The following is a 23,856-nucleotide window of genomic DNA, read 5'->3' as shown; positions in this document are numbered from 1 at the left end:
CCTAATTTTAAAAGTAAAAACATTGGTCTAATGTTAAAAACAGGTAGAATGTTTTCATCAATTATGAACTGATGTCTATTTAATTAAAAACGTTACTTTGTTTAATTCTTTAACATACATTTAAATCTATCTTTTTGGCCTGCGTTATTAGGGAGGTGTTAGGGGGACTGTTAGTGGGTGTTTTTTTTTTTTTCAATGCTTTGAACATTAACACAGAAAGACATACATTACTGGTAGATTTACAAATACTGACTGACATTACACTCAATTTTCGTTCACACTCTGTACATCATAAAACAAAATAAATGTAAAATAAATAAATAAACAACACTGAAGAAAAAATAAAATAAATATAAAGAAAAAGTAGGGGAGTAACAGATTTTCACATTAAGAAACCAAAGCCCTCAAATGAAGTATACAAAAATCTTGTTTTGGGACTTTCATTCCTTTTAACGTCTCCAAATACATTACAAATTCCTCTTTAAACAACACTAATCATGGGGGAGTTTTGAAAAACTTACATTTATGAATGTAAAATTTAATTCCAGAAGTTAATATTGACAAAATAAAAGACATATTAAAGGATTTAGTCTAGATTTAGACTAGACTTAGATTAGTGTGAGTGGTTAATTAAAATAAAAACAAACACTTTTTTTCCAACAAGAACTTTTGTTTAGACGAAAAATCGTATAGACTAACCTCATTTTAAAGTAAAAAACATTGGTCTAATGTTTAAACAGGTAGAACGTTTTCACCAATTAAGAAATGGTGTATATTTATTAAAAACGTTACTTTAATTCTTTTAACATATATTTACATTTATTTTGCGCGTGGTGTCTTCTCTATCGTTAGAGGGGCAGGACTGTAGGCGTGGCTTGACCCATGCTCTCCTGAGCGCATTCTGAGTTTGACAGCGGCGCGTGAGGTCGATCCACCGGAGACATCATAAGCTCTGCTGTGTGGTGTTATTTCTTTTGTTTAACTCTCCGTCAGTAACAAAGTCTCGATTTTTAAAATTGTATTTAGTGGTAGAGTACAACATAGTTTTGACAAGTATCTTGTGCTGGTGTTTTAACGACTGCGTCTGATGCGTTTTCTTTTAGATCAGTGTAAATACATACCTCTTTTTTCTTTTGTTTTAACTTTTCACCAGGCGTGACAAAACGCTAACTTTCCTGATTTGTAACATTGAAAAACTACCGTTTGCTTTACGTTCGCTTCTTTTTTGTTTTAGTTTGAGGTAAGATACAAATGCTATAAAACTCTGTAACCTAGTTTTCTTTTCTTTTCTAACTGCTAACAAACTCTAACACCTCTTTAAATTGTAATGTTACAAGCTTTGACTCTAACATATTGTTTAACGCACGTATCTGATGCTTTTTTGTTTGTTTGTTTTAGATAAATAACCAGTAACCTAGTTTTCTTTTCTAACTCGTAACAAACTCTAAATAGTTTTTAAATTGTAATGTTACAAGCTTTGACTCTCACATATTGTTTAACGCACATATCTGATGCTTTTTTGTTTGTTTGGTTGGTTGTTTTAGATAAATAACCACTAATCTAGTTTTCTTTTCTAACTCCTAAAAAACTCTAACACCTTTTTAAATTGTAATGTTACAAACTTTGACTCACGTGTTGTTTATTTTAGATAGATAGATAATCAGTAACCTAGTTTTCTTTTTTATTTAATTTGTAACAAACTTTAACACCTTTTTAAATTGTTTTAACAACTCTTAAATACCTTGAACCTTTTTTTACTCTTTTTCTGGGGACAAAAAATGATCATTACACTGTTTCTATTTCGTCTATGTTTATAACCATTTTCTTGAAATGCATTGTGTATGTAAACCTTAATAAAAACTTCCCTTATACCATTTTCACGTTTTCACATTTTAAAGTTTAAAGCACATAGTTTTGAACAGTTTTTAATGGCCCCACACACAAAAACACTTTTCCCTCCCCGCCAAATTCCATTTAGGTTCATAAAAAGGTCACACACGGGGGCTGTACAGGGAGGGGAGGGGTGGGGGTCCAAACAGGTGTACAAAACAGATGTCTTTTATGACCCTCACCAATCAAATTTTTGGACACAAGCCACCCTATATTCTCTCTGACGGCTTCTTCGGGACTGGAATGATGGTGGTAGCTTTGAAGCATGTGGGAACAATAGCCTGACTAAGCAAGATGTTGAAAATGTCTGTGACGACATCAGTGAGTTCTGTTGCAGTCTCTCAGTACACGCCCAGGAATGTTGTCAGGACCCGGAGCTTTGCATGCGTTGATCCTAACGTTGACAGTATGCTACAGATCACCCGAGGAACAGTTCCACTCATTCTCTACTATAGGAGAGGAAGAATTGTATACACTTTTTAAATCATCTAAACCAACAACATGTATGTTAGACCCTATTCCATCTAAGTTTCAAAAGGAGGTGCTTCTAGAAATCATAGATCCTCTTCTGACTATTATTAATCCGTCATTGTTATTAGGATATGTCCCCAAAACCTCCAAACTGGCTGTTATTAAGCCTCTCTGGAATAACCTACCTAACATTGTTCGGGAGGCAGACACACTCTGTCATTTTAAATATAGATTAAAGAATCTCTTTAACCTGGTTTATACACAACACACTAACACATTACTATTATTCAAATCCGTTAAAGGACTTTTAGGCTGCATTAATTAGGTAAACTGAACCTGGGAAAACTTCCAATTACAAGTCAAGTCAAGTCATCTTTATTTATATAGGGCTTTAAACAAAAAAGATTGCGTCAAAGCAACTGAACAACATTAATTAGGAAAACAGTGTAAATAATGCAAAATGACAGTTAAAGGCAGTTCATCATTGAATTCAGTGATGTCATCATGCAGCTCAGTTCAGTTTAAATAGTATCTGTGCAATAATTTGCAATCAAGTCAACGATATCACTGTGAATGAAGTGTCACCAACTAAAGCAAGCCAGAGGCGACAGCGGCAAGGAACCAAAACTCCATCAGTGACAGATTGGAGAAAAAAAACCTTGGGAGAAACCAGGCTCAGTCGGGGGACCAGTTCTCCTCTGGCCAGACGAAACCAGCAGTTCAATTCCAGGCTGCAGCAAAGTCAGATTGTTCAGAAGAATCATCTGTTTCCTGTGGTCTTGTCCCGGTGGTCGTCTGACACACAATGTACTTGCTACATCATTAGAAGAATGGCATCTACGCTCATATTAGTCTGTTTCTCTCTTATTCCGAGGTCACCGTAGCCACCAGATCCAGTCTGTATCCAAGTCAGAGGGTCACTGCAGTCACCCGGATCCAGTACGTATCCAGACCAGATGGTGGATCAGCACCTAGAGAGGACCTCTACAGCCCTGAAAGACAGCGGAGACCAGGACTAGAGCCCCAGAGACAGATCCCCTGTAAAGACCTTGTCTCAGACGACCACCAGGACAAGACCACAGGAAACAGATGATTCTTCTGCACAATCTGACTTTGCTGCAGCCTGGAATTGAACTGCTGGTTTCGTCTGGTCAGAGGAGAACTGGCTCCCCGACTGAGCCTGGTTTCTCCCAAGGTTTTTTCTCCATTTTGTCACCGATGGAGTTTTGGTTCCTTGCCGCTGTCGCCTCTGGCTTGCTTAGTTGGGGACACTTCATTTACAGCGATATTGTTGACTTGATTGCACAGATACTATTTAAACTGAACTGAGCTGGATGATGACATCACTGAATTCAATGATGAACTGCCTTTAACTGAAAATTGAGTGTTGTCCTTTTGCATTAACACACTATTTTCCTATTTTGACACTGTAAAGCTGCTTTGAAACAATCTGTATTGTTAAAAGAGCTATATAAATAAAGGTGACTTGACTTGATTTCTGAAATTAGTAAGGGTGCTCTAGTCTTAATGCACATTTTCACATATTTTGTCACATATGGTTATCACTATGTAAATCACTGCTACTTCAAGAGCGAATCCCGCAAAAATATGCAGACGTCATTCCCGAAACTTTGCAACGTGTGAGGCTGAAAAACAAACTTTGACATTTTAAAAGGATTATAAACTAGAAAGCTTGAAAAGAGTAACCATGATTCCTCCTGCTGGAATCTGCACATCTGACTGTATTAGTATTTGTAGTTTTATCTTTCGCTTTGACTTTCTTTGAAATGGATACTGACACTTAATTTCTACAGTATTTTGTAGCTTCTACAACAGATCGAACACTCATTTCTTAAATGAATTTTTTTCAATAGAGACGTCCATATTTCAACAAAAATATTAAATCTCACACTCTTTCACATAGATGAGACAGTAAGCCTCTGTTTGTAGTTTCATTTGGAAAATCATGTATGAGTGAGACCCATTTTGCTCTGTTATTCATCACACACTTTTAGTTAAGGTTGGGTTACTAATGCGAAATGTTCGAAAATGTTTAATCTAGACCGAATGCTGGAAACATACAGATGATAAGGAAGAGGATGTGAAGGTAAGACTAAAGCGAGAAACACACAGCAGACATGTTTGTTTGGTCTCTATAAAGTTTAATTGAAGACTGAGTTGAATGAAGCAGGTAATAACTGACAGGTTAGTCTTATCTACACAATCTAGTTAAAGAGTGTGACCTGTCGTTGAACTGAACCAATGAGTATGACAATCAGTCCATTCAATCCCATCATGCATCTGGCCTCTGAATAACTGCAGGCCGCTAAAGCTCAAGGCATCCATGCATTTGGCAAAACTCTCTCACGCAGACGAACATAAGGAGCAAAAGCACTTAGTGGAGGTTTAAATGAGGAGAAACTTCAGCTCAAACACATCAAATCACATGAATTCACTGCTCCGCTTCATTACAAACAATCTGATACTGATGTTTAAGAAAGAGTTTCTCAAAGACGAGCCAAACCTTCAAATCCTGATCAATAAAACAAAATATACAGATCACCAGATGAATGGCAAATCATATTATCTGTTTATAAAGGAGCATGTGACGTACAGACGCATGAGTTAACAGACTGTAAACTCATATATTTGAGCAAACACTCCAGTATGAAACTGATTATTTTTGTACCACTAGATGAAACTTTGTGAATATAAACCGACTGAAATGTTCAAGCATCATTTAAAGTTAGCGACTGCAACAAATGTTATTATGAAAATAAAACAACGTTAAATGACGTTCATCACAAATCACCTGGCCAATGACACACAGATCTGAATGATACAGTCAAAACAAAAGTGGTTTTGTGCTCAAGAATCAGTGTGATCATGATTCTGCTTTTGTTATGTGGATATTAACAAACCTAATTAATATTTATGAAACTTTTACCAGGTAACTGAATTTGATGCATTATAACTCAATGTATCTGTGTTCACCAGTGCTGGCTAGATTACTTACAAACTCTAGTCTGTTACTGATTACAAATTACATGACGAAAATTGTAGTCAGTGATGTAATCTAGATTACTCATTTTGCATTACTTTTAAATGAAATCAAATATATAACCATTAACCGACATCTGAGAACATGCAAATAAGTTATTTGAAATATTAACTGTAAATCTCAGGGGGACTTCAAGTAAATATTTTAGGTCAGAGAGGTTAAAAACGAATAAACGTGAAAACAGCAATGACAAGGACAAAGTCTTCCAGGCTTGAAATATTTCTGTCAGCTATACATCGGCAGTGTTTCGTAACTTGTGTAATTATTCATCTCGTAAATGAGAATAACTAAACTATAAATAATGTAATGCCATTGTGTGAATAATTTGTAATCAGGTAATCCATAAAAACTGTAACTGTAATCTGATTACGAGCATTTTACAATGTAATATAATTTGATTTCAAGTACTGCATTTTTGGAAACTGATTACAAGGAATCAGTGACTATCCAGCACTGGTGTTCACTAGGAGGTGTTCAGTGTGAAATCACATTAAATCACACTGTTGCTTCTCTATAACACAAATGCATTTGCAGTATCATCAGATGATCATATTTCATAACATTTCTGAGACTGAAGCTCGTAAACGAACACAAACTCAAACACAAACGTCCATTTTCATTCAGCCGCTGACGTTCCTCACCTGAACCCAAGACAGATTTTAAAATTATATCCTAATTTTAAAAAATCTAAAAATCTTGAATAGATGATTATCTTATAAATTATTTCATATATAATAATCCTCTAAAAGTGAATGGATGCTGAATGGAGTTGAATGTGAATTGTTGGTTTGCTTTGACTGTATCCGTCCACAGAAATAAAAGAAAGCCACTGATCTGACAATGACATAAAGAAAAACGTGAGACGCTGATCTGTCACCAAAACACACAGGAAGTCTCACAGCAGCACTTCCTGTTTCCGCTCCGTCTTGACCAATCAGCGCTCATTAAGAGATCAGATGTTGTAAGGCATATTGAACCGTTCAGACATTAAACACACACTCTGTCCTGAATCTCCAGTCTTCTGTTCTCCAGAGCCGCGTGGACTCTGAATATTGTTGGGTTTCATCCTGTGAGAGTTCAGCTTCATTCAATCAGGATGAAACTACATTCAGAGAATCAAACTCAACAGAACCGTGAGGAGAAGCCAGAAGAAGCCAAGAGATGGAGACGGCAGAATGGCTGCACCTGCACAAACACACACAAACATCACAAAACTCTCTTATTTTACTCACTGACACACTTTTAGTGTTCAAACTTGAACTGAATTAAGCTGGATGATGCACTATTGTCTTCGTATAAAGCACTAAAAAGGTGACTTGACTTTTGTGTTTTTCTCATTACTCTTAATCAAAAGTGATCAAAATTATTAGTTTTGGCCAAACTGTTCAGAAGTTATAGGTAAAAATGTCAATTATTTCTATCTCTTGACCAGTAGGTTGCGCTGTGCTGAAATGGCTCATGGATCCTCAGGTCTTGGCTGTTTTAACATGTACCAAGTTTGGTCTGAATATGATAAAGTGTTGCTGAGTTATAGCCTTACATCCATTTTGGCACATTCTTAGCCAAATTTGTTGATAAAAAATTTGTTGTAGAAAAAGATGTGTTTTTAGCCCTTACAGTTAAGAAATGATTAGCATAAAAATGAGTGCAAATTTGAGCTGTTGGTGGCGCTAGAGAGTTTGAGTTAGAGACTCCAAATTTGTTGTTGTTAATGTTGAGACGGTCCTCTATCTACAGTATGTGCCAAATTTCATAACTTTCCTGAAAGCGGTTCTATGGGTAGCTTGACCCCTAAATACCACATTAAACTGCTTAAGATTTGCCTCATTTGTAGGTTACTTTGAAGCATCTGCAAAATAAATAACTATAAATTTGTCTAGTAGAATATTATGCTTGGAAATCTGTTTTAATTTCTTTTCTAAATTCAGCTATATTTTATTAACTTTATCTCTGTTTTTTATTGTCATGTCATTGTTCATGTTATTTGTGTATCACTGCTGAGAAAAATACAAAAAGGACAATAACATCTAATACAATCTAAATGTAAAGATGATGATTGTCATGTTTCTCAGTTTGATTGAGTTGCATTACTTTTAATTAAACTCTCACCTACTTTTTTGTTGTCTTATATATTTATGTTCCATCAGGATTATGTTCATTCAGAACTGAACCTATAATCTAATCTACATGTAATTATTATGATACTCTTGTGCTTCTCAGTTTGATGGAGTTGCATTACAAACTATCAACTTGTATTTTTATCTTCAATCAGGATTATGTTCATTCACACTAAATCATCTGTGTGTTTTGTGATTAACGGCTCCATCTGCTGGTCATTCAGTTCATGAGATCATCCCTCATCTGCTTCAGGTGACCTAGAATACAGTGTGATTTATTTTTAACAAAAACACATTCAAAATTCAAAAATGCATAAAAACATAATCAAAAATCATAAATTCATATAAAAACAACAATATGTGACCCCTCTAAAAGCATCACCAGAATCTCCTAATGGACTGTAATGTCCTTATGCACTAATGTAAATGTGGTTTTACCTGCGATGCGCACTTGTGCGACAGCTCCGTCTCCTCCCTCGCTGTGTGCGCGCACCTCCACCAGATAATCGCCCTTCTTCATAGGCAGATCGATGGACTGCTTCACTGTGGTGTACAGCATGCCGCTGGGCTGCCCCTCCTGCCTGTACAGGACCTGAGTGACAACAGCACAACATCAAGAGCTGACAGAAACAACAAGATTTACACGTGGGTCACACAATTTGCACAGGATTCAGTGAATCCAGGATTAAAGCAAAACAAAACAAACAAAAAAAATTCCTAAACCACTGACAGAAATTAACTTTCTTATAAAGCCCTGAATGGTTTAGCACCTCAGTATTTGAATGAGCTCTTGTTACATTATAGTCCTCCACGTCCGTTGCATTCTCAAAACTCAGGCGTATACGGCGAAATATACGCAGGACAATGTCGCGCTTTTATATTTTCCTGACTTTAGTCCAGCCACAACTACCAAGAGAAAGAGTTTTAATCCAGTCTTGAAGAGGATGACAGTACTTGGTCTGCAGCCCTTCCTCACATATCCGGTGGTAATTAAACTATGTAACAAAGGAGACCAAACGACTTTACACACTCACCAAATCTCAATAAGAGAACAAACTATACTGTCACAGAAGACATTCTGAAGCGCTACAAAGCAGTGGGAAGGCCATGGCTACAGTCTCCATTTCAGCTCAACAAGATGAGGTCTGTGGTGACCCTAACTGCCCTGAAGAGGACAATAACAAGGTGGCCATGGACACTTGTTAATTTCTTTTTGGAACCTTGCCCCTGTCCTGTACGCTCGTCCACTGACTGGTAAATAATAATGATTTATTTTATTTTATTTATTTTAATTTTTATTTATTATTACTATTTTTCGGGCTAATGGAGAGCAGGTTCGATCTCTAAGCTTTTGGCTCAGTGGGCCTTTTGGGGACATGTCTTGGGTTGAAGTGGAATGGACACCCATCAATATGTGCTTCTTTTGTTTATGCAGACCTACACTCTCGGTAATATGCGGTCTGCTTTGGCTTTTGTACATAGTTGTTTGTTGTTCCCTTTTCTTGTTTTTTTATATGCCATTCAACAGACATCAATACTTTTATTTATTTTGCTTTTCTTTTAAAAAGATTATGCAACTAGGTGGATTGGTATCTATCTAGGATACATACTAACGTCTACACGTCACTGGCAGTATGGTATTGCTTTTGTTTCTCTTCACGTAGACAATCTTGGTATTGCGAGCACACAATGCAGTTTCTGAATATCTTATCATTGAAAGTGAATGGCCTAAATTCTCCTATTAAACGTACCAGGATATTAGAATATTTGCACCATAAATCGATCATTTCCTGTGCCCTGATACAAGAGTCCCATTTAAAACAATGCGAAGTGGCACGTTTTCAAAACAAGTATTACGTAATAAATCTGTCTTAAATCCTGCACTGGATAAATCTCACCCTGACACTACAGCTAACCCATCCTCTAACTTACTGAATAAATTTATCACAGAACTTAATTTAATCGATCTCTGGAGAATCCAGAATACTACATCTAAGGATTCACTTTTTTTTTTCTAATAGACATAAGACTTTCTCTAGGATAGATTACATATTTCTCAGCCCATCTCTAATTTTAATAACTCTTCCATCTCTATATTACCAATTTTATTGTCTGATCACTCTGCAGTGTTATGTAATGTTCACCTTTCCAACATTAAGACCAAGGCCCCTAGATGGCATCTTTACAAGATATATTAATTTCGAGAAACTCCTTTTTATGATCTTTCTGATTGTTTAGTAATGATTTGTTATGTAGACCCTCAGATATTGTGGGAAACGACAAAGTGTGCAATACGAGGATTCTGTATATCTTTTTCTTCTGCTCTTGCCAAAGCGAAAACCCGCCAATTTGCACAATTAGAAAATAAGATCCAATCATTACAAAACTTACTAAAACAAAAACTTTCTGATCAACAAGCTACACGATTGTCCTCCATGATACAGGAATATGACTTACTTTCACAATCAAAGACAGAGTTTATTTTACATAGGACGAGGCAAAAATATTATTTTGAATCGGAGAGACCTACAGGTAGCCACTTAATAGCCCTCAGGCTGAGGGAATGTGAGTCTGAGGCATACATCAGTGCAATAAAATCTTTGGATGACCAGGTAACCACAAATCCTATGTTAATTAACAACATATTAAAAGGGTTTTACACAAATCTGTAAACGATTTTGATGAGTCAGTTTGTAGAGAGTAATTGGATAATTAGAAGTACCTCAGATCACACAGATGGATAAAGACTCTTTGGAGGCCCCTTTAAGTTTGGTGGAGCTCCATGAAGCACTAAAAAGTCTTCAGAAAGGCAAGATGGCCTTAGATGGCCTTCCTCCTGAATTATATTTAGAAATATGGGATGTGGTAAGGACTGTCATGCTTGATTCATTTAATTTTGCAATCATTTATGGTACATATTACAGAGCCCAAAAAACATCTTTGATATCATTGCTTCTTAAAATGGGTAAAGATCCATTAGATTGCTCTAACTACAGACCAGTATCACTCATCCCATGCGATCTAAAAGTTTATGCTAAAACTCTTGCCTCTCCCATGAAGAAAGTAATTCATAGCTTAATCAAAGAGGACCAAACTGGTTTTATTAAGGGGCGTTACGCGTCCGATAATATGCGTCAGCTGTTTCATGTACTCGATTTTTGCAGAAAAAGCCTTTGACAGGCTAGAGTGGAACTATATGTGGGCAGTTCTGCAATGTTTTGGTTTCGGTGAACATTACATTACTATGACTAAGACACTCTACTACTCACCTGAGGCATCAGTCTTAACTGGTAATATTAGCTTAACTTCCCTATCCCGTCATTCATTCCTATTAAAGATTCTATAATCTGTTTGGGTATCACCATATATTAAGAAATTTATAAAATTGCCAGAAACAATTTTAATAACATTTTATTCATCAGAAGTGATACTCAAAGTTGGAATAATCTTAAAATCTCTCTTCAAGGTAAAATCTTCAACCGTCAAAATAAATTTGTTACCTCAGCTTCATTTTCTTTTTTCTATGCTACCGCCCCCAATCCCCCCCCCCTTTCCAGGTTACTTTAAGGAGATCAATTCCATACTTTCCCAGTTTATCTGGAATGGTAAATGACCCAGAACATTGCAGCGTCCTATACTTTCAGGATTGGCTGTAACAAATTTTTCATTATATTTTTTGTCCTTTCATCTTAAGGCTCTTCATATTTGGGTTGATCCTCCGTCTAAAGCTTAATGGAGAGTAATCAAAGCTGATAAGCTTAAACCACATAGGCTCTAACATATTTTATTTGCTGGCACAGGAAATATTTTATTTGCTGGCACTAATAGGATTGTGGCCAATTCTATTAGAATCTGGAAAAGGGTGGAATGCCTGATGGGAGGACCTTTCAAATTTTGTAATACCACACCCTTATGGCACAACATAATTTTTTTATGTGGAAATTGGCCATTTGTCCAGCCCTCTTGGTCTACACTGGACATAAACACTTGCGGTGACTTATATGATAACCAAGGACTCTGGTCATTTCAAGAACTAAGAACTAAGTTTTGTTTACCAGCATCATCATATTTTGTATTTTTTTAAATTACGCTTTTGTCATGATTTGCTACTGTGCGGGAACACAGAGTGAGGAACGAGGAGACTAGGAGTACTAAACCAAGGAATTTATTCATATTGTGGGAATCACACATAGCACAAGGAGTTGACATAAACAATACCGGACCAACACTAACTGAAAGGACTGGGCTAAAGATTAGACACCTGGATTCAATGAAAACAAATGGGGAACACCCTGAATGAAATCAACATAATGACAAAAAATGGGTCAGTAGGAGCAAAACATACACAAAACACAGAACAGAGTCTGACAGCTCTGCTCTCAGGGCCTATGGAGTTCCCTGGGCATCCCCCATTTCCTCTCATCCTATGTGGGATTGGATCGCACCATCCTCTGTACGGCCACCAGTTTCTTTAATATATAGTAAACTTAGTGATCACACTGCAAAGCCTCTTTCTATTAAACATATATGTGAATCATCAGGTTTTGACTTATTGGTCGACTGGGAGAGGGTGTGGTCTAATCTAATCTTAACTTCTAAAAACTTGGCTCATCGTCTTATCCAGTTCAAAGTCATCCATAGAGCATACATAGCTCCTTACAAGAGGTTTAAAATGAAACTGCAATCGACCTTTAACTGTCATATTTGTAACACCGTATCATCAGGTAGTTTTCTCCACATGTTTTGGGAATGTCCAATTGTCAACCTCTGGACACATGTGAATTCTGTTTTATCCTTTTTACTACAAATTGATTACACATCTAATCCATGTTTATGTCTTCTCAACTGCTGTATAAGTTGATTAAAGAAGAGAATGTTGTTTGCTGGTTTTACAGCTGCAAAGAAGAAAATAATACAAAATTGGTTTACTCCGTACATGTATGCAAAAAACACTTTGGATTCACAGCCTCCTTAAAATAGTGACTTGTGAATGTACAACAGCACGAATGAACATAGATGCATGGCAATGTTTTTCTTCCAAAATTTTTTCTATATATTTTTTCAGATTGTTATATTATTGATGTGTCTGTTGCTCCCCCTTCCCTGTTTGTTTTGTTTGAATGAATGTTGTTTTGTTTAATTAAAACAAACAAAAAGTTGATCACAAAAAGAAATAAACTTTCCATTAAGAAGCGATATTTACCCCTTTAAACTGATTTCCAGGGGCATCTTAGAAAAGTTGTGTCATCCTTCTTGTAAATTCTTAAATGTACTCAATAAATGCTGTTTGAATAATAAGACACTACAGGGCTAATACCAATCCAATAAAATTGATATCAACAACATCCACCTTTGCACAGCAGAGGTGGCTTTTAGATGGATTATACAACCTGTTTAATGCAGCTCAGAGATGCCATGAATGCATTTACACTGCAATTACAACAGCATAATGTTAGGAGATCCATGTTTTAAATATAAAATATACTGAACTATGAAATGATACTTCAAAAATGAATCTATAAAAGCCAGTTGGTGGTGGCAAATCACACAGCATCTTTGATTTAAATCATTGAATTAATAAATTCAAACGATTCCTTCACTGCTATTTCTGCCATAAAAAGATATGCTAAAAATACTAAGAGTAGTATATTAATAGAATAAAAACTGCAACCCTTCTTAATTCTTATTTTGTGAATTCTGTAAATTTGACAGTGCCCATTAATCATACTGGAATTTTGGTTACACCACAGATAGACATCTCTCAATCTGCCCTGTCTCTAATGGAGGTTTCCGAATCTAAAGTTGATACATTTCTGAACTCTCTTAAAACCTCCAAGTCTAAAGATATATTTGGATTAGATTCTATCTTTCTTAAAAGGCATGCAGATTTATTTAATGGACCAATAACAAAGTTAATTAATGCCCCTATTAAAGAAGGGAAGTTTCCAAATGACTAGAAGTCAGCCATTGTTGTTCTGGTTTGTAAATCAGAGGACCTGACTGAGGCGGGTAACTACAGGCCTATTAGCATTTTGCCTGTTATTTCCAAAATTGCAGAGAAATGTATTGCTGAACAGTTGTTAACTCATCTTAATAGTAGCCCTTACACACTGCACCCAATACAATTTGGATTTCGAGCCAACCACTCTACCGAGACAGCAAATTGCTTTCTTTTAGAAAATATCAAGTTAAAAATGGACAAAGGAGGTGCTGTTGGGGGCATATTCTTGCCTATAAAGAAGGAATTTGATAGTTCATGAACACTGAATAATTCAGGAATGAAACCCCACCCTGTTGATCAGTGCTGCAGCGATTGGTCAAATAGAGCAAAACAGTCCACAGTGACAATATTGTGTCTAAAATATCTGTCACATAATATTAACTTTATTAACTATTTTATTTATTATATACCAGTGCATAAAGTATAAAAAGTGATCTTAAAAAGAGGACAAATGAGCGTCCGGATCAAGTCAGCGCTGGTAAATTTACCAGCGCTGGTAGTTTCCGACTGCATCAAACCCCAGAGACAGCACTCATTAAGATAATAAATGATATTCGCTTAAATTCTGACTGGCAAAATATCAGTGCTGGTATTTCTAGATCTCAGTGCTGCGTTTGACACTGTCGATCATAACATACTACTAGAGAGACTGGAAAACTGGGTCCGGGCTTTCTGGGATGGTACTCAAATGGTTCAGGTCATATTTAGAAGGGAGAGGTTATTATGTGAGTCTAGGAGAGCAATTCTGGCACCGCTCATCCATGACATGCGGAGTCCCACAAGGCTCAATTCTACCACCGCTCTTGTTTAGCCTGTATATGCTCCCACTAAGTCAGATAATGAGAAAGAACCAAATTGCCTATCACAGCTATGCTGATGATACCCAGGTTTAGACTTTGCCTTATCGCCAAATGACTACAGCCCCATTGACTCCCTCTGCCAATGTATTGATGAAATTAATAGTTGGATATGCCAGAACTTTCTTCAGTTAAACACGGAAAAAAACTGAAGTTATTGCATTTGGAAACAAAGATGAATTTTTTAAGGTGAATGCATACCTTGACTCTAGGGGTCAAACAACTAAAATCAAGTCAGGAATCTTGGTGTTATTCTGGAGACAGACCTTAGTTTCAGTAGTCATGTCAAAGCAGTAACTAAATCAGCATACTATCATCTAAAAAACATTGCAAGAATTAGATGTTTTGTTTCCAGTCAAGACTTAGAGAAACTTGTTCATGTCTTTATCACCAGCAGGGTGGACTATTGTAATGATCTCCTCACCGGCCTTCACAAGAAGACCATTAGACAGCTGCAGCTCATCCAGAACACTGCTGCCAGGATTCTGACTAGAACCAGAAAATCTGAGCATATCACCCCAGTCCTCAGGTCCTTACACTGGCTTCCAGTTATTAGGACTGATTTTAAAGTACTACTACTAATCTATAAAAAACCAAACAACCAACTACGACCAAAATGTATTGCAGATATGTTCACTGAAGATAAACCTAACAGAGAACTCAGATCATTAGGATCTTTAAATTCATTTTAAATAAGTCCATTTTTAAATCATTTCCAATGTTTTAAAATTGCTTGTTTTATGTTTTAAAATTGCTTGTTTTATTTTTGTTATTATTTTTCTTCATGATTATTTTACTTTCTTTTATGTAAAGCACTTTGAATTACCATTGTGTATGAAATGTGCTATATAAATAAACTTGCCTTGCCTTGCCTTGCCTAAATGAACAAGGTATTTCAAAATGGGACTTTTACAATGCAAACCCAGATGGATAGCCACACTAGCAGCAGATTATATCAGAAACACTGTTGTATTTGTAAGGGTCTTAGAGCATTCTGTCCACATTCAACCTCTTGAGTAACCTGAAATCAGCTCCATAAATCAGTTTCCAGTTTTGATTTGGCCTGTAATATTATCACAGAGTTATAAAGGGACTGTTAAAGGTTCATTTGAATGACAGCCGACTCTCTTGCAGAAAATGTATACGAAACTTGACCTGAAATACAAAAATACGATTAAAATCAGACAGAAAACTTGACCTGAAATACAAACAGTTGCATAAAATGAGGCTGAATTTTAAATTTTATAATACGCGGTAAAGCAGACAGAATTTTTTTTTGTATTCAAAACTGATGATGCAATTGTCAAGGGGAACACGTTCATTATTAATTTAGAAAGTGCATGACACAGACATGGTATCCAAAGTGATCTACACCAAAAGAAATAGATTCTACTATAGTATCTGCTTTGAACTGTGGGTGTGTACTGTACTGAATGAAAACATCTCAATGATTTAGATTTTTTTTTTTTTTTACTTTTTTAGTTACAACAGACAAAATCTATGAAATCTTTCTTTCTTTCTTTCTTTCTTTCTTTCTTTCTTTCTTTCTTTCTTTCTTTCAAACACACTTTCTCATTCCCTCATCACTCACACACACGGAGGGTTTTTATGGTGTCTCGTTGCTGTGAATCAGCTGACAGCACTAATTAAGCATCCTTAAGCTCATCGGTGGCTTGAGTTTGACTCATGCAGCAGCAGGGGAGACAGAAAGACAGAAAACCCATCCAAAACCACATGTTTCTGCAGGCTTTGAGTCAATCCTCTAAATCAACATTTAATGAGCTATTTGTATGCATGGTAAATTTGAACTCCATGAATCCAGTAAGACACACACATTCAGAGACACTGAGCAGCAGGTAAACGAAGCATCGTCTCCTGTAAATGCAGTGACTGTGAGTTTTTCTGACCTTATATCCCTCCACCGTCGACTCGTTGGCCAGCGGCTCCACCTGCTCCCAGGCGATGTTGATCGTCGTGCCGCTGTAGTTCATCTTTGTGCCGATGATTTTTGGAGGCCGACTAGGAGCTGAGAAAAACACAATCAGATCAGAAAATAACAGTAACATAAATGCCAATTTTTTATTTTTAATGTCACATTTACTCATTTTTATCCTCACACAGTAAAAATGTATCCTACTCACATTTCACTGCTGGTTATATATGCTCTATATAATTGTGTATGTGACAAATAAAAATCTTGAATCTTGAAAACACCCCAATGTGAAAACCTGTGTTTGGACTCCTTTGGGACTTACGTGCTTTCTTGGTGTAGATTTTGTGGCGCTGGCTGGCGGGTCCGTATCCGGCGCCGTTATACGCCCGCACCTCGATCAGGTAATGTGAGTTGGGCTTCATGTTGTCCAGACGTGTGTGGTTTTCTCGACTGGAAACCAGAGCACGCTGGGCAGACGCCTCGTTCTCCACCGACTCCCTCCAGTACCGGACCTGAGAGAGAACAGCCGCACCAGGACAGAAATTAACATACGGTCACAGTTTTTATTCATATTTAAAAATAGGCTTTATTTTTTACATTTTTAATTTTAATTATATAATATATATATATATATATATATATATATATATATGTATTGTAATTTACTAAAGTTAACATTGCAGTGCAAGTAATGAGAAGTAATGTTTTTTATAGTTTCAGTTTTGGTCTGTATTTAATAGATAATAACCCTGCTGGTAATTTTAGACACCAGGAAATACACCAGTAATTAAACTAAAGAACCTTGAATCCCTCAACCTTACGCAAATGCACATGCAACCATTAAACCACCTCCACATTAATGCACCTGGTATCCTTCAACCGTCTGCAGCTGTACAGGCACCCAGGACACGACGGCTTCAGTGGCCGACAGAGTCCTCGCCTCGATGACGGTGGGAGCTTCCGCAGGAACTGAGATGGAAACACACGTCAGTGAGGTCACTAGTTCACATAGTTTAATTCTGCACATCTGCAGCGGTGCATCACCCACCGTCCTGAGCGGAGTAGATGAAGGCGCTGACGCTGAACGGCCCTTCGCCCTGACTGTTGAAGGCCTTCATCTTCACCTCAAACCTGGTGGACGGCGGGATTTTCGAGTCTTTGTGGACGTACTTTTGTGCCTGAGGATCGGTCACTGTCACCGTCATCCACTCGGGGTCGTTATGAGGCTTGAATGCGATGATGTAGCCAAAATTACTGCCGTAGTAGTACTGCGGCTGGACCGGCTGCAGACGCAAACCACATCAAGACAGCACAGGTGAACAGAGTAAACACTTCCACTAATATAAATCTCCCAGCAGATTCAACACAATACATTCAAATCATACATTTTGCATCACACGTTTTCTGAAATGTTTTGTTTAAATATACAAATGAATCATTTATAATGTGTTTAAGGAATAAAATATTGTATAAATCAGTGTGAATGAAAAATAAAGAAATAGAACTGGAAAATAGACCAAAATTGTAAAACTGACAAATGCATGACAAAACAATGGTTTTATCTGTAGCCAGCACTTGACCAACTAATACTAGCATTTACCTTTTCTTTTCTTGTCTATCCTATTCTTGGGAAGGAAAAAAAAAAAAAAAAAACCTAAAACCTTGCTTCTGGTTCTGTACTAGACTAACTGAGACTTGTCATAGCACTTGTATACCGTTGTTGTTCTCTCGTTGATCTGATTGTTTCTACTGTTCTCATTTGTAAGTCGCTTTGGATAAAAGCGTCTGCTAAATATTAAATGTAAATGTAAATGTAATGTAGTGCTTGCCTTAAATTTTTACCAGTCACAATCAACTGTTTTTTTTTGTTTTTTTTTTCCTTTTTTTTCTGTTTTAAACCAAATTGAAAAAATCAAATGACACAGATAAAACAAAGTAAAGTGTTATGTGAAATTGAAAGAGAGAACTGCATTTAGAGAGGGATTCTTCTTATTTCTAGAATACAAATGACACTGGTCTGGAAAGTGAGCACTGTACCGTCCACGTGATGGTGAGCTCACGACTGGTTCCTCCTCCTCCACTGATGTCTGACGGAGCCACAACAGGCCCTACAGAGAGAGAGAGAGAGAGAGAGAGAGAGAGAGAGAGAGAGAGAGAGAGGAACGGAGACCTGATAGAGAGAGAGAGAGAGAGAGAGAGAGAGAGGAGAGAGATGAGGAGAGAGAGAGAGAGAGAGAGAGGAGAGAGAGGAGAGAGAGAGGAGAGAGAGAGAGAGAGGAGCGAGAGAGGTAAGAGAGAGGAGAGGAGAGAGGAGAGAGAGAGAGAGAGAGAGAGAGAGAGAGTCCAACACTGAATAATGAACAGAGAGAGAGAGAGAGAGAGAGAGTCCAACACTGAATAATGACAGACATTACAGTAATATTGTTTGCTTACTAGTTACTATAATGAGTCCAGTGGTGTTACTGTATGTTGTGGGTGGTTTCCACCCCCTGGATGACTAACACACTGATGTATAATACTGATGGTTTAATCAGATCACTATCAACAATAGTACTAGTGACGACTGACTTAAACATACTAATGCATGGAGCTGGTAGAACATAAGCTTATTAAAGTAACGTAACGCAACGTGAGCTTCTGATCATTTTCAACTAAAATGGCATAATATCTGATGGATGAATGCATATATTGATGAGGGAACCTGTAAATGTTTTAAATTTGATTGTTATTACCATGTTTTTACTACATTTGCCCCCTTTTTTACTAATTAAAAGCAAGAAATTCTTTGAAATTTCATATTATACATGAATTACCGCAAAAATACTGTGATACTTTTCAGTACTGATGATCAATTTTATGTGAATATATCATTTATATCATATTAATATATCATTTTTTTTGTGTTTAAACTTATAACTCATAACTGCTCAAAAATAGTCCAGATTTACGAAACCTAAATTTTCTAATAAAACAACATCAATATTAGTCTGGAATGTTTTCAAACAAAATATATTCCTTTCACTTGTAAAAACTGATTCTCAGTCCCATGCTGCAATGGTTCATCAATAGCTGGCAGCAGAGTGAAATATGGACTTTTTCAATCCTCTGTCCTTTATCAAATCCAGACTATTTGTGACCCTGGACCACAAAACCGGTCTTAAGTGTCAATTTTCAAAACTGAGATAATCTGAAAGCTTTCATTGATCTTTGGTTTGTTAGGAGGACACTATTTGGTCGGGATACAACTATTTGAAAATCTGGAATCTAACATCAAAATATTGAGATCATCTTTAAAGTTATCCAGAAGAAGTCCTTAGCAATGCATATTACTAATCAAAAATTAAGTTTTGATATATTTACAGTTGGAAAAAAACAAAATATCTTCATGGAACATGATCTTTACTTAATATCCTAATGACTTTTGGCTTAAAAGAAAAATTGATAATTCTGACCCATACAATGTATTTTTGGCTATTGATACAAATATACCCCTTAAGACTGGTTTTGTGCTCCAGGGTCTAGTTTGGTCTTTGAACTTTCGCTCTGTTCTTTTGATATAGATCATTTGTTATTCCAGTTTAGTGTATTTACAGTGTTGTTTATCAGCAGAATCTAGTCCTAAAGATGTGAGATGTGGTAGCCAGGCTAAATGGATTTCACAGAAGTAATCAGAAAAAAATTAATAAATTATATGTATTTTGATAGCATTTACTCATTTCTAAAGTTTGCTTACTGTACTAAAACCTTGAATTTTTTATGCTCTGCTTCAAGGTCAAAATGGGCCGAATGTGATAGCTGGGTAAACAAGCACACTAATGGCAGTAAAACGCAGGTGATTGTTTCCTCAGATGAGGACAGAAGGAACTCACTGGCTTCTCTAGTGGTGATTTTGGGCGAGGGGTCACTTGGCGGTCCAGTGCCCAGCGTGTTGGTGGCGATGACCCTGAACTCATACTCTGTCCATGGTGTCAGATTGATCACGGAGGCCATTTCTGCATTTCCCTCCACATTCACTGGAGCTGAAGACACACAGAATCACTGGATTACAGCACATTTTAAATGTGCAGAAAAGTATATGAATATATTAATTATACACACACATATGTCTCATCACTACAGTGATGTGTGGTGATGTACTCACAGGTGGAGGCTTCTCTCCACTCCTGCTGCTCTCGCACATCTCTGTACTGAATGGTGTATTTGGAGATGGGACTCAAGTTATCCGTCCCGTGACTCCAGATCACCCTCACCCTGTTGGTCGTCACCTCATCCACACGCACACCACCGGGAGGACCTGGAGGACCTGAGAATAAGGAGACATGGGAGATGATGATGTACTCAACATGCTCCGTAGAAACAATCTGGGATATGGGAAACATCAGCTGTGACGTCCCGCTCAGGTTTAATTGAAGATAAAATGGAGAATGATCCCATGAATCTCAGTCTGACCTCTGACCACCAACTCTGCAGAGGCTGTGACGTTGTCCACCGGCGTCTGCGCCGTACAGCTGTAACGTCCAGCGTGTCTCAGCTGGGTGTTACTGATCAACAGCTCTGAGCTGGACGTCCCGGTCTGACCATCCTGATTAACATCCTGATCAAAAATTATTTCAATTAATACGTTTAATTCATGTTTGCAATACACACAAGACACTGCTCACACCAAGAACAATAATTATAAGGATAACTATAACCATACAGTTGGGACATTAGCGGCATCCACACCAAGATTATGACGATAACGACACAGAGGAACAATATCGCTGGAATCACTTTCAAATATTCATCCAGCAGATGTCAGTATAGTTATTGGTGGAGTTAACATGATAGTTATCATTACAGTTCTCATTATAGTTATCATAATTAAAGGTAACATTATGGTTATCATTGCAGTTCTCATAATTATCGTTATAGTTATTGTTACATTTATCATTACAGTTATTCTTATAGTTAGCAATATAGTGATCGTTTGTTACATTATCCATACAGTTACCATTATAGTTTTCATTGTTACAGTTATCATGTTATCATCATTATAGTTATCATTATAGATATTGTAAAGTTTACCATTATTTATCATTACAGTTACTGTCATAGTTATCAATATAGTCATTGTTATAGTTATAAACATAATAGTAAGCATTGTTATAATTATCAGTATAGTTATTATTACAGTCATCATTATAGTTACCGATATAGTTATTATTATAATTGTTGTTGAATTATCATTATAGTCATAATTATAGTTATTATAATTATTGTTATACTTTCATCATAATTATAATTATTGTTATAGTTTCATTATCGATCACAAGTACAGTATGGAGTGCCACAAGGCTCAGTACTAGGACCATTGATTTTCACACTTTACATGTTACCCTTGGAGATATCATTACTGCTTTCACTGTTATGCTGATGATAATCAGCTCTATATTTCTTCGTGGCCTAATAAAACATACAAATTTGCAAAACTAATGGAATACATAGTTGATATAAAAAACTGGATGACTAGTAATTTACTACTGCTAAATTCTGAAAAAAAACAAACAAACAAAAAAAACAAAGGTTGGACCAAAAATATCCGCATGTAATAACACTGTCTAAGACTTGATGGCTGCTCTGTCAATTCTTCGTCATCAGTTAGGAACCTAGGTGTGCTATTTGATAGCAATCTTTCCTTTGAAAACCATATTTCTAGCATTTGAAAAACTGCATTTTTCCATCTCAAAAACATATCTAAATTACGGCCTATGCTCTCAATGTCAAATGCAGAAATGTTAATCCATGCGTTTATGACCTCAAGGTTAGACTATTATAATGCTCTATTGGGTGGTTGTTCTGCACGCTTAGTAAACAAACTCCAGCTCGTCCAAAATCCAGCAGCTAGAGTTCTTACTAGAACCAGGAAGTATGATCATATTAGCCCGGTTCTGTCAACACTGCACTGGCAAAACATCGTATAGATTTTAAAATCTTGCTTATTACTTATAAAGCCCTGAATGGTTTAGCACCTCAGTATTTGAACGAGCTCTTGTTACATTATAGTCCTCCACGTCCGCTCCGTTCTCAAAACTCTGGCAATTTGATAATACCTAGAATATCAAAGTCAACTGCGGGACACACTCTTGCAGTTTAAATCTAGATTAAAGACCGATCTCTTTAACCTGGCTTACACATAACACACTAACACATTTCTAATATTCAAATCCATTACACCTAATTTGTAACATCTATGCTAATATTAGTCTCCTAAAATCATCGGAACCGGGAACACTTCCCATAACACCCGATGTACTCGCTACATCTATGCTAATATTAGTCTCTTTCATTCTTCAAGAGTATTTTCATTCTCTTGAGCATCGACTGAGTGGCGCACTCTGCTAAGCTGCTGGTTCTGAACCTCTGAGGTCATGGGTTCAAATCCAGGGTGGTTAATGTTGCGGGGGAAGTCGTGGCCTAATGGTTAGAGAGTTTAACTCCTAACCCTAAGGTTGTGGGTTCGAGTCTCGGGCCAGCAATACCACGACTGAGGTGCCCCTTGAGCAAGACACCAAACCCCCAACTGCTCTCCGGGTGCCGCAGCATAAATGGTTCTCTGCTGTGTGTGTGTTCACTGCTCTGGGTGTGTGTTCACTGCTGTGTGTGTGCACTTTTGATGGGTTAAATGCAGAGCACGAATTCTGAGTATGGGTCACCATACTTGGCTGTATGTCATGTCACTTTTCTTATTCCGAGATCACCGTAGCCACCAGATCCAGTCCATATCCAGACCAGATGGTGGATCAGCACCTAGAGATGACCTCTACAGCCCTGAATGTCAGAGGAGACCACCGTCAACTAGATGCACTCCAGAGACAGATCCCCTGCAAAGACTTCATCACTTCGACAACCATCAGCACAAGACCACGGGAACCAGACAAGTCCTCTGCACCTGTGTTGTAGCTTGGAATTAAACCACGCCATGCTGGTTTCATCTGGCCAGAGGAGAACTGGCCCCTGACTGAACCTGGTTTCTCCCAAGGTTTTTTATCCATTTCTGTCACCGATGTTTTGGTTCCTTGCTGCTGTCGCCATTGGCTTTCATAGTTGGGGACACTTGACTGATTGCACAGACACTATTGGAGGAGAGCTGAACTGGAGGATGACATCACTGGATCATCAATGAACTGACTTTAGTGGAAAAATGACTTCGTTATAGTCTTCTTGCATTACTGACAATCTATTTTCCTGTTTGATTCTGTAAAGCTGCTTTGACACAACCAGTACTGTATAAAGCTCTATACAAATACAGGTGACTTGACTTATAGTTTTAGTTATCAAAATGATCATAGTTATCATTATTATTTTTGTTATAGTTATCATTATACTAATTGTTATAGATACTATAAAAAGTAGAATTATAGTTATCATTATAGTTATTATAATTATTATAATTATAGTTATTGTTAAAGTTGTCATTATAGTTACTGTTTTTTTGTGTTAAGGGATCCACTATGGTACTATTAATGAAGAGTCTTGATTCATTA

General features: G+C 37.0%; 1 protein-coding gene across 4 annotated transcripts in view; it reads right to left on the bottom strand.

Moving 5' to 3' along the window:
• Positions 1-4,502: 4,502 nt before the first annotated feature.
• cntn1a (contactin 1a) overlaps positions 4,503-23,856 on the bottom strand; it is a 79,324-nt gene continuing 59,970 nt past the window's right edge. For all 4 annotated transcript variants that reach the window (XM_042715844.1, XM_042715846.1, XM_042715847.1 and 1 more), the window contains 10 exons: positions 20,780-20,924; positions 20,472-20,633; positions 20,200-20,349; positions 18,368-18,438; positions 17,379-17,613; positions 17,196-17,299; positions 16,653-16,842; positions 16,305-16,423; positions 7,978-8,131; positions 4,503-6,607 (listed from right to left, as the gene is read on the bottom strand). In XM_042715844.1, coding sequence (XP_042571778.1) covers positions 6,531-6,607; positions 7,978-8,131; positions 16,305-16,423; positions 16,653-16,842; positions 17,196-17,299; positions 17,379-17,613; positions 18,368-18,438; positions 20,200-20,349; positions 20,472-20,633; positions 20,780-20,924 — 1,407 coding nt within the window. In that variant the 3' untranslated portion in view covers positions 4,503-6,530. The remainder of the gene's footprint in view (positions 6,608-7,977; positions 8,132-16,304; positions 16,424-16,652; positions 16,843-17,195; positions 17,300-17,378; positions 17,614-18,367; positions 18,439-20,199; positions 20,350-20,471; positions 20,634-20,779; positions 20,925-23,856) is intronic.

Source organism: Cyprinus carpio, chromosome A25 (genome assembly GCF_018340385.1).
Source record: "Cyprinus carpio isolate SPL01 chromosome A25, ASM1834038v1, whole genome shotgun sequence".
Taxonomy (NCBI): domain Eukaryota; kingdom Metazoa; phylum Chordata; class Actinopteri; order Cypriniformes; family Cyprinidae; genus Cyprinus; species Cyprinus carpio.
The sequence above is the reverse complement of the archived record's forward strand: the minus strand, read 5'-3'. Positions and strand labels throughout refer to the sequence as shown.